The 16861-nt window shown below is 36.6% G+C and overlaps 1 protein-coding gene across 3 annotated transcripts in view; it reads right to left on the bottom strand.

Annotated features, from left to right (window-relative positions):
* EML4 (EMAP like 4) overlaps positions 1–16861 on the bottom strand; it is a 153085-nt gene that overhangs the window by 50157 nt on the left and 86067 nt on the right. For 2 of the 3 annotated variants that reach the window (XM_027750293.2, XM_027750290.2), the window contains exons 3-5: positions 9762–9891; positions 4502–4675; positions 2317–2445 (exon numbers count right to left, since the gene is read on the bottom strand). In XM_027750293.2, coding sequence (XP_027606094.1) covers positions 2317–2445; positions 4502–4675; positions 9762–9891 — 433 coding nt within the window. The remainder of the gene's footprint in view (positions 1–2316; positions 2446–4501; positions 4676–9761; positions 9892–16861) is intronic. The other variant, XM_027750294.2, reaches the window with a different exon arrangement.

Genomic DNA, 16861 nt, shown 5'->3' with positions numbered 1-16861 from the left:
GTATCCAGTATTTTTAGCTGGATGGCAGTCAAATTTTTGTAACAGTGACAAAGGGTCAAGCATATGCATGAGGAAAGTCATCTCTGGCTATTGGTAGAATCAGCCTTCACCACACTGCCAAATGAAAAATTTAAAGTAGATTCCCAGTCTTGCCTGAAAAATACTGCTGTGGGAACCCTCTTACTTCTTGTGGCTTTATCAAACTGATTTACAGCTCAGTGCTGGCTTAAAGACTGAGCTTAGTAAACAAAGTTCATATCCTGGTCTGATAGTGCAAAGCATATGTAAAACATTTCTGTCCTGAGGCCCACAGCAGGGGCTGAATTCTATTCCCTTGCACAAGATTCACGTAACTTCAAGCAGATGAGGCCAACGTTTCTTAATAGAGAAAAATAAATGGAAGATAACAATATGCCTTTGCACAAAATCAACCAGTTCTTATCGAAATATGGCAACAGAATGTAAGAAATGAGTATTAATATGTGTTCTTGTATGCAAATAGTGCCTTTATTATAAATGTGAGCAAAAGAACAAGGTACACAAACAGTACAACACCCAGTCTTCAATAAGATGATGGTCTGCAACTGATAATGTCTGAAGCTTTGTTTTCTGCCAAATATACTTAAGATACAACAGCTTCAAATGTTGACAATAATTAACAGACAATAATTAAAACTAATCTTTCCTTGTGCACTCCGCTGTTAGACACCTGATTTTTTTCTACGTTACAGGTTGTAGAAGGGCAACATTTAAAGTCTCTTAGAAAATAAGCAGAATCACAGAAAAATGAAATACAATACCTCTATTTTGACCATGCCTGAACCAATATGCAAAATGTCAATAAAAGTAAAATTTATTTCTTATTTTCAGCAAATTTGAAGTACATACCCCATTGTGAAAGATATTTCAGCAGCATATCAAAAACCCAGCAAAAAAATCAAGACAAAGGGTTTTTTCATTCCAAAATATTATCTAACAGTACCCTGCTATAATCTAAATTGCCAAAGGGTTTTTAGACTCCAGCAGTGAAAACCAATTACAAAAGAAAAAGAAACACTTGCAAGATATGTAATGCATAATCCCCTCACACACAGCACTTGACTGCTCTGCAGAACTCTTCAGGCTAAGTACAAAGCTTTTAGTAAATGTGCCGATATCCACACCCAAGATTAATTTGCTTTTGCTCTTCCCATTCCTAGGAAAGAAGGAATGCACTTGCATCACTCTTGACTCTAAGTATGTATTTGACAGTCTTACATGCAACCTAAGGAGAGCACTACAGAAAGAATCATAAAAAGACTGGAGATTACTCTGAAAGGTCTGAAGAGTTTTATTTGTCGTAGTGGGAGGGGGTTTTCAGGTAGTTCTGCCTTGAACCAGTTAATGGCTATTTGAATGAAGATTCATGAGCAGATCTATGAATCTGCAGACAACAACAAAGAAGCTGCCAGCATGCTGGGGAGATACTGGCAAACAGGAGAGGGGTCAGTCAAAAAATCAACACCAATTCAACAAATTCCGCAAAATTTCAACCGAGTCAAAAAGAGAAACTGTGTGAAGACAAAGCAGGAAGCCCAACTGGCAGAAAGTACTGAGGACAAGTACTGTGGGTCACAATAGGGGTCAACAATGTGAAGTTACAGCAAAAAGCAAACTCTTGACCCTGTGCTGACAGAAGCAGGAGGAGTAACTACTCTGTACTATTAATCTCCAGCGAGGCCTTCACTGGAGACCACAAACTGAGAAAACCTGCTGCTGACGAAGTGGACGAGAGGACTGATAGGCTACCGCACATCACCTACTGGAAATGACACTGAAAAGAAGGCACCTGCGTATTACCTAGAACCTGTAAAACAGGAATTTGCTAAACATTCAAATGGAGAGACCTACCTGAAAACATAAAAGTATATTCCTACTATTACAGTCTACTTTAGAAACACACATACTATGTGAAATCCAGTAAACTGACTTCAAGGAAATACATTTGCATTTTCAAATCAGCTTGAATTAGGAAAAAAAGGTTGGAAGCTTCACAACAGTGGTATTAAGCCATACATCTTAAATCATAGTACATAATTCTTCTAACCCAAATGGGCAACATTAAAATGTATGTACGCAAAAATCCTGCATTCACATTTTATAATAAATTTAAGATTCCACAGGCACCTGGAGCATCACATCGGCAAGTTATGTAAGTAGTTACTCATGGCAAAAACAAAGATGCAAATGGTCCTAGCATATACAGAAAAAAGTTCACTAGAATTAAACGATTTCATAATATTTTGACTTGCTTTTATGTACCAAGTCAATACATACTTGTCTGCATTCTTTGCCACTTTTGATATTAATTTAGATGTTGATGGTATTCTCATCAGCTTGTTACGACCATCATCTGGACTCTCCCAAGCACTATGAGGCTTTTCAGCAGCAAAGGATTTCTTTATGCTAGAAGAAACAAAAAATATTTTAAATGACAAGGTGATAATATAACTAACTGGAACTCGTATGCAACGGACAGATCAAGCAGCAGGAGACAAAAGCAGAACTAGGTCTTCCTTCAAGCTGAAGCATGAAACAGGAAAAAAAGATTAGTCAAAAAGTTCTAACTGGATGAATGAAAACAATTGAGCAAGACAGTTGCCACATGTTTTAACTATTCCTTTGCATTTCCAAAAGCTTTTACATAAAGACTTGAACAAAATACCTCTCTTCATTACTACATTGCTAACAAATTACAAAAGCATAAAAAATTAGGCTAAGTACATTAGCCTTAAAGAATAAACTATATTAAAAAATCAATTAAGTAGATAACAAAGAAAATTAATCTTTTTTCCCCTGATTAACTGTTCACCAGCTCTAGCACACTGATGTCTGAGGCAGAACAGTTCTATCAAATTACAGTTTCATATGGCTGCTTTGCAGTTAGCACATACTTAACAACATTAATGGTTTTAATCTTTTTGAAACAAATGTCTGAAAACTTCTTGGGTAAGACAAAATAGGTTTGGCCCAATATTACAGACAATTAAATTCATGAATTGTGATGAAATTTTCAGCAATCTTATTGTAGTCAATTTACACTAATGGGAACCTGCAAGTTATGCAGTCACTAGTTCATTAATTTCACACATGGAATACATGTTCAAAAAGTGATCTAGCCCAAATTACTCTTCAACCACCTGATTTAGTTTGCACATGTCCTGCTAATAGTATCATACTTCATCCCGTCAGAAACGCTTTTTGCAGGATTTAGTCCTGGAATGCAACCTTAGAAATGGCAAGCTCCTTCTACAGCACCTCAAAGGTCCTGCGACAAACAAGTTAATCCAATCAAGTTAAATCATTATGAGACAAAAAAAGCATTTATTTTTTCCCCACACTGCAAAAGATTAGTAAGCAAGACTTCAGACAACTTTACAGTGAGATACCAGGCAAGAGAATAACAGGCCACAAGTTCAGCTTCAGACAACTTACGGGTTTGTGCAAGACATGGAGACAGAGCCTTTATGGAGTGTTACAACATGCATCAGTCAAGTGAAAGTTTAAATATTTATTAGAGCTGTGAATTCAAGCAATGCAAGACAACAATCTTGTGAACTAAAGTAAATTTCAGAAAAATAAATTTCATTTTCATTTTGTCTCGGTCTCCTAAATGCCAGAAAGTAAAAAAAAATTTCACACCTTCCAAAACAGTAAGGTGACAATGAATGAAGAAAAAAGAAACCACACCAAGTGATCTGCATAGTTTTGAAACTCAGAAGATACCACCCAAATCTTAAAATCCATTTTCTTGACTTTAAAAAAACATCTAAAATCCCCAAAGTACCTTTTTTTTTCTGTGCCTAATTCCCACTAAAATGATGGGAATTTAGAGGCAATCCTACATAAACTTCTGCATTTACTCAAGTCAAGCAGTTCTATGATCTGGGTGTAAAACAAGAACTTCACTCCTGTAAAGAATGAGAATAAATGTGAACCATCCTGCAACATAGCAGGAATTTGGGAAGGGCTACAAAAAAACCCCTTGAAAATACAAACTGCAGTCACTTTGTAGAATAATTATAATTTCTGAAGGAAAGGTTGCAATGATACTAGTATTTTAAAAATACTATTATGAGATGTAGTAAATGGCCATGTACAAAATACACTCCCACAATTCAGCTGTGTCAGACAAAATATGTGAAGTGTATTTTGAGAAAGATCAAGTAATAATCATGATTAAATATTTTAGAATGATGGTTGATTAGAGGTAATCTACCATATTAGGATTTCAACCAGAGAACAAAAAATTTTCATAATTTTAAAAATTTACTTTAAGAAAAAAACGTATTTTTACATATTTGCTCTGCTGCAATGCATATCGAATGCACCTTCTCTAGCAAAAAAAATATCAAACATTAACTTGATCATGAGAAGAACTATTTCACATGACTTGTTGTCAAATATGAACTCAGTATCATTACAATAATTTTCTAGTTCTGTACTGTGGTACTGTGAAAACCTTTTAGTTGGAGCAGAACTCTTGCTTTCTTGAGTTTGCCTGTGTGTTTGGAGAGTCTGTGAGGAGGGCTGGGGAGAAGGTGATGCTTGAGTTTGTGGACTTTGATCATTAGAATGAGAGTCCTCTTTTTTTTCTTTCTGTCCTGGAGGTTTTTCCTTCTTTTTTTCTGTACCGCTGTAAAATAAAGTGTAACATAAGGGGGGAAAAAAAAGGAGAACAGGCAAATAAATTAAAAAGGTGGGAGAAAATGTCCTCTGTGAAAAGATGGGAGAAGCATTTAACAACTTGCTATAAATAATCACAGAAAAAAAACTTTGATTAGTTACTCACTCTCTTCAGGTTAGCATTTTGCTGAAATAAGATTTATTCACAAGCTCCAAAAATAAAATACAGTGAAGGAGGCATGGAAAATTGTTTACTTATTTTTAATGTGCGGTTTTACTACATTTACTCCGATTTTAAAATGAACATAACTTTGACTTGAGCATGTCCTCTGTTCACGGGTGCTCCTACAGCATTCAAAGCTGACGCAAGTTGATGCACCACAAGTCTGCCATCCCTTGGAAAAAACCACCGTGTGGTTCAGCTCACTGATTACCTTACTGTGCTGTCAGACAAGGCTCAGTGCAAGTGAAAGGCAGGACTGTGACTTGTGCTATCTCCAATTAGCTTAAGCCCACCATGAAACTGTATCTCTCACTCCGTATTTCTGGAGATGAGTGGTACTGCTTATCTTTGAGCTGCCCCCAAAATTCTGAAACGCTGTTGCTTGTCCCTGGGCTCTCCCTGGCTGCACCAGAGTTCAAAGGAAATCACCCCTGAAAACTCATGACTGTTTTGATTTGTAGTTGACTTACATCAGACTGTCTTGCCACTTCTTTAGTGCCTTCAGTCAATGACCGCTAAGAGCATATCTTTATTTTCATAGTGCTGTATTTATTAGGCTAATATTTGAAACATATTTAAATACATGTCATTAAGAATCTTAAATCTATTAAGAACCAAACCAAAGGTTCTCTAAGTAAACAGAAAGATTAATTAAAAGGCTCTTCTATAAGGCAACATGCTTTTTAAGATACTGAATCATTCAAACAAAACCAGGACCTGAAAGAGAAGAGTACTCTGTACTACACAGCCTATTTATTTCCTAAGATAAAAGAATTAAATCTTCCAAGACAGATTTCTCAGTGAACAAAACCAGCAAGATACAAACACCAGCTAACAAGGAAAAAGAAAGATTTTTCTCTTAGGGTCAAAGTAGCCTGCAAAGTAAAAAGTAAACAGTATCTTTCTGAACAGGAGAAGCCCGATTTCTGTTCTTTGACACCAATTTCCCCTGCCTCAAATCCTTGCATGATCTTAATTATTTGTGTTTCCACTTACCTTTTCCCAAAAATCAATAACAGTAAGACAACATTCAAAATAAACTCATAAAAATAGGCCCCAATCATCCATAAGATTCTCTTTTTGCTTCTTTAGTTATTTCAATTAAAGTGTGTCATCTACCACTGAGACAAAGCCCCCAACACTTACATGAGTTCAACTTTTCCAGCTGCTTTCAGAGAAGCAAAGCATTGAAAACCAGGTAAAATCATGAATAATAATATAAACCCCAAATACATTTGTAAGGATCACTCAGGATTTCTACTGTAAACCATAATAACAAGTTTAGGATGTCAATATAATCCATCAGAGTTACATTTTCTTTTCAAAAAAAACAGACAAAAACAAAACAAAGAGCTTTCACATTTCTTGAGAGCATATATGTGATCATAGAGAACAAAGCTTGAAGAACTGTGGGGTTTTGTTTAATAATTTATAGCCAAAAGTCCTTAATTAACCACTAGCATAAAAAATTTTATTATTTTTTAATCAGAAGACTTAGCTTGCACTTCTGGATGCAAAGTACACTACACTTAATACTATTGCAGTCTGTTGGAAGAAATGCAGAATAGTGAAATAAATTTTTGGAATCTCTTTTCATTAAAGACAATGAGTCTTTCTATTCCTATGACAGTCATGGACCTCTGCACTCTCTATCTCATAAGAATGGGATTTCTCACAACAAAGTCAATCTGTTAAGGACAGGGGGTTTTTTATGGCTTGTTGTTACATGCTTCCAGTTTTCCTTTTCCTTCTATTTAAGGATTTCAAAATACAGTCAAATAATGGTGAAAGACGGAAGGGAAGCAGGAAGAGAGAGAACACATCAATATTATGACTTCATAAGTCCACTCTGCATTGCTACAAAGAATGATCCTACTTGGTCAGAAGAATGGCTCACCTGACATCATATCTCTCTGATGGTAGTATAAAAGAATTCTCCAGGTCATTAGGTCATGGTGAGATCATTATCTGTAATGCCTTATACTTTGGATTTCAATGAAGTGCTTTTATCTACCACCAGGTTGTAAATGGGATTCTTTTTTTGACTGCCATTTTAATTTGGAGGGAAATCATGTAGATATGTGACAGTCTGAGTACTGAATACCTTCTGAATTTATTTTGTTTGCTCACTTCTGCTAAATTTTTCAGCTTTATTGTATTATGACTGGCTATTACAGAGTGGCTCTCACAACTAATACCTCTTCAACTAGGCCCTGCGTAACAACTGAAACCAAATTAAAACCAGCACCTTTTCTTGTGGGTTTCTAAAAACTAGTTGTTCCGGGAAGCAGTCATTTAATGCAGCCAAAAATTATTTCCAAAACCAAACCTGATGAGGCATTTCTTCAGCCTGCATCTGAGTAGTTGAGAGCTATTACTATCTGTCCTAATTTTGCAGCTTCTTTAATTTCACTTAGTACTATGTTTCATCCTTTGGGCCACAACACACTGGCAGCTACTGTAGATGGCAGTCACTGTGAAACATGAAGACTATTCTTACCAGAAGCTGTTTTCAGAAGAATGTTTAGTCCTAAGGAAAAGGATCAAACAGGTCTCTGACAGTCAATGTTTGGTTGGGTTTTGTTTGCTTGTACAAAATACAAACCTGTTTCCATTCCAGACTACAGGACTGAGATTTTCTCAACACATATATGACTTTATCTCTGGCAATGGGACATATCTACCTGGTGTTCACAGAATATTCCTGGGCTCTGATTTTAGTGACGGCTGGTATTTTAGCATACCAGCATTGTTGACATGAGACATGCCGTTGCTGTGCAGCTACTGAGCCATCCCATCATCTCCAGTGTTCAGGTTGGCAGAACAAGATTAAATAGTCCACGAAATGAAACTGCTCATTCATAGAAGAAATTCTCAGAGACAGCAGCTCTACAGGGGCCAGAGATCCAGAAATGGACAATATTAGGAGTGCACCAAACACAGACACTGAACTTCAGCAACAGTAACAATTTGGACACAAGTAGGCCTTCTGTTATTTTGAGAAGATGTATGGTTATGTATAGTTAGAACATGAAAAGCTCTAGGCAGGCTGTGGGGTCTGTTTAGAATCTAAAGTTAATTCTATACCTACAGATGACCATGTCCACTTGTCGCACCACTCTAAGCTTCAGCCTGAAGAAAGACCTGGACAAGTTGAGGTGAAGCATCCCACGACCAGCTGATAGTCTCCTCTGGTCTCCCTCCTTTTCATCACAACAAGTGGTAGAAATAAACACAGTTATCCCTAACTTTGTAAGGAAATGGGACTACTATTAACATTCACTTACATTTCCTTTTACCTTTCTTGAGCTGGTAATTTTCCAAAAGGGTTTCTTCCAAGTACCAAACAAATTTAAGGAATAAAGACATGAAAGTGAAAGGAACTGCTGGAAAGACAACTAAAGAGCCTTCCTAGGCCTTTCTAAAACAGGAAAGGCCTTTCTTGAGGAAAGGAGTCACATCTCTTCATCCTCTGGAAGCAGTGGGCTCCCCTGGACACTTATTCAGGGGCCCAGGGAGAGCTGCCCTCTGTATATTACGGTTTTCCTCTTTTGGCCTATCCAGGTCTCCTTTTAAAGACCTTAACTCAGATGAAAGGGATGCCGGCCACTCCACTCTGCTCTTCTTACGTAGTCAAGTGTTGAGCAGCCAATGAATCAAGAAGATGATTCAGCACAAATGCAAGCTGAACACCACGTGAACCGGACTGGCTCTCATCAAAGTGCCAAGAGCCACAGGGGTAAGATTAATGGAAAAGTGCTAACTAAGAAATACCTTCCTGCAGGAATGTCTTTTGTCCCTGTGCCTGTCACAGTAGCAGATAGAGACATACACTGATCACTGTCTGATTTACTGCTGAAAAGTAAACATAAGAACACAATAAAAAGAAAGATATGCAATGCTACAGGATGGAGAAGAACAAAGAGTGGGGCATTACCCTTGCTTTGCAAGTTCCAAAGGGCACTAAAGCTTTTTCTGGTTTGTTCTCATACAGTTTATATTTGCATGCAGCATTTTTATCCCCTGAAGTATTTCTTTGTCTTGTTGTACAGCACAGTATTTACATCCACACTAGAAGATAAACCAGCCCCTGCAGTTACCAGAGTACTCTACAGAGGCCAAGAATTTGTTCACGTAACTTACCACATTACACATCAGAGTATTCTCTGCCCCGTGGCTATATCTGGCAGCCTGTTCTTCACAACAAATAGGTACAAAACCTACTGTTCAAGAAGGCATGCAATCACTGTCTAACAGACCCACAGAAAAACACAGTTAAGCAAACACTTTGTTTACCATATGAAGCTGAAAGTATTTTATGGAGGAAAACTACTATTGTTTGGTTCTTGGCTCATTTAACTTACAAATTACTCAAGCAATGTTATTTCCACACATTTGAGATCTGATACTGATTTCATAGAGACTAAGTAGCCATATTTGGGTTAAGATTACAAAAATGTAAACTTTTATCTAAACAATTCACTACTGTTTCATAGCTATTTTGCTATTGCCTACTATTTACACTCCAGACAATGAAGTCAGTTTTATCCTTTAATTTCCTTGGGAAGGAAAAAAAAACAACCTATAAATACCAGGAGGAAAAAATTCCCATTTGTACATTTGTGTATTTCCTTAGTGAGAATTCATTTTGGACACTATACAGTATAGAAATACTCTCCATTTATGAATTCTGTTCAGAACCCTGCTGTAAGCAGCCCAACAATATGGTACGTCTCCAAAGTTCATTTGTGCCTTACTAGACCTCAGGCAGCTCTGCTGAGTGTTGTGCAGAGACAAAAATCAAACTCTTGTTCTGTTTGGTTTTGGGTTTTTTTAATATATGAACACTTCAATTTTAATAAGAATTTGGTACCTTTTTGCAGCAGATGAAAGAGTTTCTTTTTTGGCAACAGAAACAGATGAACTGTGGCCTGTTTTCCTGCTTCCTGTACTTCCATTAGTTATACATGACATCGAGATAGCTTCTCGCAGGCTTGGCTGACCTAGAAAAAAGTAATATTGAAAAACACAAGGGTTTAAATCTCTATCCAAAAGTCCATCTGAAAAAAACAAAAAACTCTCATTTGTGGACTTGGTGTCACACAGCAGCAGCCTGAGCATTTGGGACAACCATCCAGTGACATACACTCATGAAAGCTTTAATCTAGGCAGCTGGACCCAGAAGACACCTGAGAGGGGTCTGCTTCTCTACTGCCATGCTGCTATGAAATAATTACTAAGTTATTTAAGGGTTGGGATTCTAAGGATTGGAGGGGAAAAAAAAAAAAATCAAGATTTTCAGTTTCTTTTCAGCTGCCCTTTGCACCTTAAAATACCTTTCAGTATATGCACCGTGGTATAGCTATTAAGTTTCTGATATTGCTCACTCTGTAGACCATCTGCCACATCCAGTGAACATTACAGACTCTCTCCAGGGATGAATCAAGAGTGTATATGTGAAGAAGGCTGTTGTCTGTCAGATGCCCACTTCACTCATTGCAGAAGTTTAAAACTATGCAGTGAATGTGGGAGGGGATTGCAAGGAAGACAAGGGAGAGCAAAGGCTCTTCTATTTTCAGAGCTGAACACTAGCCTGGCAATTAGCTTCCAGACCTGCCTCTGCCACAGAATGCCAGTGAAATACAAGGCATTTTAATCGAACCTGATGTTTCATCCTTTCCCACTAACTGTGTGTCTTTTTCTTTTTGTGTGCCTGTCTTATTTCCAAGGTCCTCCTCCTAAGCACTAAACTTGTACTTTTCCCCTCTGAAGCACTACATGCCCAGTAAAAAGATCCCTGGACTAATCTCACATTAAACATCCCAAAATCAGTGGTCACTTTTGAGCCCATCTCTGTGTCACATCCCCATTTCACAAAAAGCAAGTTGTTACTGCATCTCCTGGGGTCGTGATAACCAGTCACTCTGACTTCAGCAACAAGCACGAAGGACACAATCAACAGAAAAATAACAGGTCTGTGTTCATGGCACGCTTGGAATAGTGTGAGATAGATAAGGTCACACACTGAAGATAAAAGTGAGGAGTAAAAAAGCAACTTGGGAGAATCGACAACTCTGTGCACAGAGGACAAACTGATGCAGATGCCTTATTTGAACAATACCAGCATTTGGTCCATTTGTCGCATCATGGCTCTATCAGGCAGGTTGAGAGGCAAATTAATTCTTATTTTAAACAAGCACTTTATATATGAGAGATACTCATCAAGGGAACATTAGATTTCAGAACTATTTGTATGAAGGCGGAAATGGGCTGACTTGCACTAACCATATACTTCTTCAAAATGCACCACGCATCATGTGATCACACCTGAAATTCAGATCAGGAAAGCAAAAAGGAGCATGCAGAATATCCCAGGCAGAAATGAGAAAAAAAGGAAATCTGAAGAAAGTAAAAGTACACTTAAAATCAGAAACACTTCAAAGATTATATTTTCTTCCTAAATTCTGCATAAATCAATTTGCTGTGTGATTCCTTCCAACCGGTACTCTTTAGAGACTGTTTATTTGGACCATAAACATTTGGAACACAGATTTTATTTTAGAAGTTAGTATAGTGTACAAAACCTCTAAAGCTCAAGAGATTTTTACCCTATGTAATTCAGATGCAAAACCAAAAGCGCATGAGCTTATAAAGCACTTTTACTATTAGAAGCCTATAAATTAGCCTCTTTTACTTTCAGTGACAAAGTAAGTCATCTTCTTTGTGGAGATGCACAATATCAAGGCCTATGATTCACTCTTGAACTGCATATGACCTTAACATCTCTGTCTGCTCATTGTAATAGATTAATGCCTCTCCAACCAGCACTAGCATGGCTTTCCAGAAACGTGAATCGGGAGACATAACAGCGGTAATTGCCAGTACAGCGGGGAGAGCATTCAGTGGGAAGTGTAAAGAACAACAGTGCTACAGACAAGGCACAGGAGCTTAATAAGATGGAGAACACACTGTCAGCTTTATCAAGCAAGGAGCACATAGTCGTTTTGTTTACTGATGACATCTAGAATAATTACCCCTACTAGGTATGGAAAGTGTTAGTTCCTGTTTATGTCTAGCCACAAAACTGATTAGAAATAAAAATCTACATCAGCGTAAAACTCTGTATCAGTGTAGTGTCATGTACTCATTACAGAAATGTGCACTACTCCATGCAGGGATGAATACAATAATAATTAAAAAAAGGGAACCAAACAGCAGTTTTGGGATTATTTGTTTTTCAGTAAAGTGGATATTGATAATAGATCTGCAAAGTGCTTCCTAATGTCAACAAGTGGCATGCAAAATAACGTTTGAGACTAAGATTTTTGAATCAAAGTAAAAACAAATTTTGCAAAATGACTAACAATGAAACATAGCCCGGATAAAAAACTGCAGTGACCATTTTGTTTAAAGTGTCAAAAATGTATCAGGCTTTCTTACACTCCAGAAAAAAATCTTGATCAGTTACAGTAATGTGCCACACTTGACATGCAATAAAATGTAAAAAAGCAAGAAAAGCGATGAAAAAAACCCAACAAATAAAACACCCTGAACCCCAGACCCAATACCCCTCAGAAAGAAGACCCCTTCCAAATTCTGTATATTGTATTTTAACTAGATACTCAAAATCAACTTTTACAATACCTACTTTTAACGGGGAAAAAATTCAATTTATCATCTGCAATTATATGTAAAGAAAAAGCATTTATATTTTAATCCATGAGAAGGAAGTGCAAGTTTAAGCCCTGTGCACATCCCAGGCAGCCAAGCAGTAAGGCCTGGCTGCCCATAGAGACGGAGACACACAGTAGGGATCTTCTCAGCTGGGTCATAAATCTGAGGAAGCAGACCCACCAGTCCAAACCACTCAATTCTCTTCATGACTCTTAACCAGGGCATCTCTACAGTCAAAAGATGTAAAAATTAACACCACTATAACCTTCTTCACTGCAGAGACAGTACTTCATAGTCATAGTAGTCAAGTGACTTTGCTTCAGACACCTGGGAAATAATGAAGCAGGACAAGAGAACACAAATTCCAGATCAATACACTAAAACAATTGAGTTCTCCCAGCACTCTGGTTGCACATCTCTGCCAATACCATGTCATACGTCACCTGATAGCATAAAAAGTCTGAAATTTTTCAGGCTGAACAGCACTCAGCATTATCTGCTAGCTTGGAACAAAAGCCAGACATAAACTGAACATAAAATGAAAGCCAGTGTATGGTGACCAGGATTAAAGCCAAATTGTCAGAGATCAAAGTGGTAAAAAATGTCTTTTATGGATAATGGATTCATCTCTGTTCTGATAATTTTCATAGAATAGTATCTGTTGAGTTCAAAAGAAGCATTTCATTAACATCTGTCAAGTATACAAATGTGTGAATTAAAGATAAGTAGGACTAGAAAAAACAGACCACAATAAACCAAAAATCTTTTTCCAACTCTTTATCAGCCTTGATTAGCTAACTGGGGAAAAAAATGAAGCCAAGCTGTAAGAGGCAGTGTTAAGTTTTGAAAATGTGTGTCCTGTGATAATGCAACATTTTTGTCTCCAAACATACTTAAACAGTGCTAGAGCTGAGGATCGGCTAGTAATTATTTTTCCCAAAACTCAAAAGTTACAATATTTTAGGTTAAAATGTAGTTTATCGTGTTATTAATCATGTTTACTGAAACATCAATTTGCTTAATATCTTCATATTTGCCAATATCCTGACAGATAAACTGCCTTACAAAATAAAAGCAAACCTTTCTTTCTCTCCTTCAGGTAGTTCCAATTTAAAGTAAGTAGCTGCAGCTATATTATAACTTCTCTGGACACTTAATTCAAGTGGATTTAAAAGAAAAAGCTCAATAAATTACATGTTACAAAAATTAAAAAGTGGGGCTCTATAGTTTATTTATTTTTTTTCCCTCTTCATTAAGGCATACAATACCCAAGTCCTTCAAAAACCTTAAAATACTTCACTTTCAGCAAAACTTTACAAAGATTTCTATATTTCAAATATATTACATGCCATGGGGTTTCGTGCAAATAAAAATGATGCCTGGAAGGACAGGAAACCAATTTAGTACTCTTACTAAAGAAGCCTACAACGTTAACTCACCAGAGAGCCCACAGAGGTGAGCTGCAGAAAAACAGACAGAAACAGTTCTAAGTGTACCAGAACATAAGATTTTATCTGCACTTCCTTCCTAATATAACAACATCAAAAACAAACTAGAAATTATGACAAATTCTAAACTGATTTCAAGATTTTATAATGAATTGTATGAAAGCAGCTTATTGTAGCCACTGCTCTGTTTCAAAGGACCTCAAGTCCCTCAGTTCACGGAAGATGCTGGCAAAGAAACAGATCAGAAGTACTAAAAATCTTTTCAAAGCGAGTACTGTATTCTGAAGGGTAGAGAACTACTTCACTTACATAGTGAGAGTCAAATTTTGATTAAGACTTCTTAATTAGAAAAAAACGTTCTCTTCTTCTATCACACGAACAAACATTACAGGTCAGGGTGAGACACCAGGTTTCAAACAATGACAAAAACACATCAAGAAAAATAATTCAGTCCCCTACCTATGGGTTATGCTGCTTCTTGTTTAATAATCAAATTTTAAGACAGAACTAAGTTCTGACAAACTTCATTATTCTTACAATAATTATATCCAGCTAAAAAGATGCATGGTTCTTTTTTTTTTTTTAAAATGAGGTCAAATTTCACAAATTTTAACTGACAGTTAGCTATTAAACATATATTATTTGTCATTTCCTATTAAAAAGAAAAGAAGTATCTGAATAGAGGTATGTTTATACGCAACAGTTTGAGAATGTATAGCTAATGCATAAATCGTGAGATGCAAGTGAATCTTTCCTAACAGGTAGATAAACTAACTAAAATGTTAAGAATAATTAAATACATATTTTGAGATTTCCTACAAAACTTTTATAGCTAGGGACTTAACCCATACATTTCTAACTTAAATGGTCCTCCTATAGATATAGAACTAGTTTTTCAGGTGTTAGGGGAGCCATGGTTCCGCTCTTCGAGCATGCATTTAAAACATGGAAACTGAAGACTTCTTTGTCCAATTGCATGTTAAAACCACACACCCCTTTTCCTTCTCCCTCCTATCTTATTATTTTGCTGTACTTTCCTAGAAGCACCATCTACTCACTCAACCAATTGTCAAACGCACTAAATCCAAGCAGAGGAAATAAAATTTTAACTATGATAATTTGAAACAATTTGATATAGTCTGGCAAACAGTGATGAAAAAGCTATTGCAGTGTTATAAACAATAAGCAGTTCTTATTTGAAAAAGTTAATGGCAACACTGAACTCTTTCAACACTGCAATTCTTAGTTTGAGAAGCATCACAGAGAACAGCAGAGTACCACTCAGGAAAATTTGCCTACTGTTCTAATAAAAGTACACAGATGCAAAAAACATACCCAAAACTGTAAGAAGCATATGGCAAAAGAATAAGGATACTTATCCCTACAACTGAAAAATGCTCTACAATGCTCTGAATATCTTCTCCAATGAACAAGATTAAGATCACTAGGTTACAGAAATTATTTAAAAAAACCCCAAAAACTCCTGAACTTTTTTCTTCACTTCTCTTCCTAATCTTGGTTTAGCTGGTTACTGACCTTTAGTTCATTAATGTCCTCTAGTCCAAATTCTTTGAATAAAGGAAAATATACGAAGAACATAAAAAATAGTAAGTATAAAAGAAGAAAAAGAAAATACTCAATAAGTCAGAACAGAAGATAGGAAAAATGGAGAAGAAATGCAGAAAATATAATTTTAATGCAGAAAGAACAGATGGCACTAAAACCAATACCTGGAAAACCCATTAAGACCTCAAGAGTATCATTATTTGTTATGTGAGCATACAGTCTGCAGACTTCAACTGGACTTTTCCCATGAGTAAAATGACACATGTACAAGCTTGCCAGGTTAGTTTTAATATTGTGGATAAGAACTTAGGTATGACCACTACCATAAACATTTTCCTATTTACTTTTCTATTTTCTCTTCCATTAACATTTACTGATTAGACAAGATAAACACGTACTCAGTTATAGAACAACTCTGCTCATTTTAAGACTAAAAAACCAAAAAATGCAAGTCTATCTTATCCTTTCATTAATGAAGTTTGCTGAACACCTAAAGTCAATTTTTGTTAACATAAAACAAAATGACAATGTTATTGAAAGGAAACCATTGTTGAGATAAGGAAAAAATCACATCTGAAGTGCTTTGCTTACATTAGTGCAATGAGACAGAATTTGATGAGACATACTATTTCATATAAGAGAAGGAATCAGGAAAAGAAGGAAAACTTGATGGGTTCCTATTTTAAAAGCCCACTGCACAAAGGAAAAATGAAAAATAAAAATACCCCACCAACTGCATTTCCAGTACATAGCTGCTTTTGCAGGTCCCCAAGAACATTGCTTTAAGCAAAATAAAATATCTCTCACTCTGCCAGCCTGCATTGTCATGAGAAACCCTTTCTGCATATTGCCATCCACTATTCCAATTTCACTTTGTGAGTTCAATTTGCATACGAGTTATTTGATATCAATTCCTGTCCAAGCAATAGGAAATGTTCCCCTAAAGGTTTAACCTTTGACAAGCCTCCTCATTATTTCTTAGTCTAGAAAAAGGACATGAACTCTGTTTCTCTACAGGCAGACATCAGATGTACTTTCTGGTAGATAGCCACTTTTTCAGGCACAAGCTCATACTCCAGTGAAATGATCAGCCTATTTTACTGGTGCTATTGTGTGGCACAAACTTGTCCACACACTCAGAGCCTGAGGGATGAATTCTCCCATTACACACATTTTGATACCCTGGAAGATTTTAATAGGTTTACCAGGCACCAGCTGTGAGTCAATCTATCTTGCTGGCAGCCACGAGTACCAGACTGCTTTATGCTTTCCTTTTCTTCACTGT

The sequence above is a fragment of the Pipra filicauda genome, unplaced genomic scaffold (genome assembly GCF_003945595.2).
Source record: "Pipra filicauda isolate LSUMZ 115617 unplaced genomic scaffold, ASM394559v2 scaffold51_size4534324_pilon, whole genome shotgun sequence".
In the NCBI taxonomy this organism is placed as follows: domain Eukaryota; kingdom Metazoa; phylum Chordata; class Aves; order Passeriformes; family Pipridae; genus Pipra; species Pipra filicauda.
This window is presented reverse-complemented; position numbering and strand designations above follow the sequence as displayed.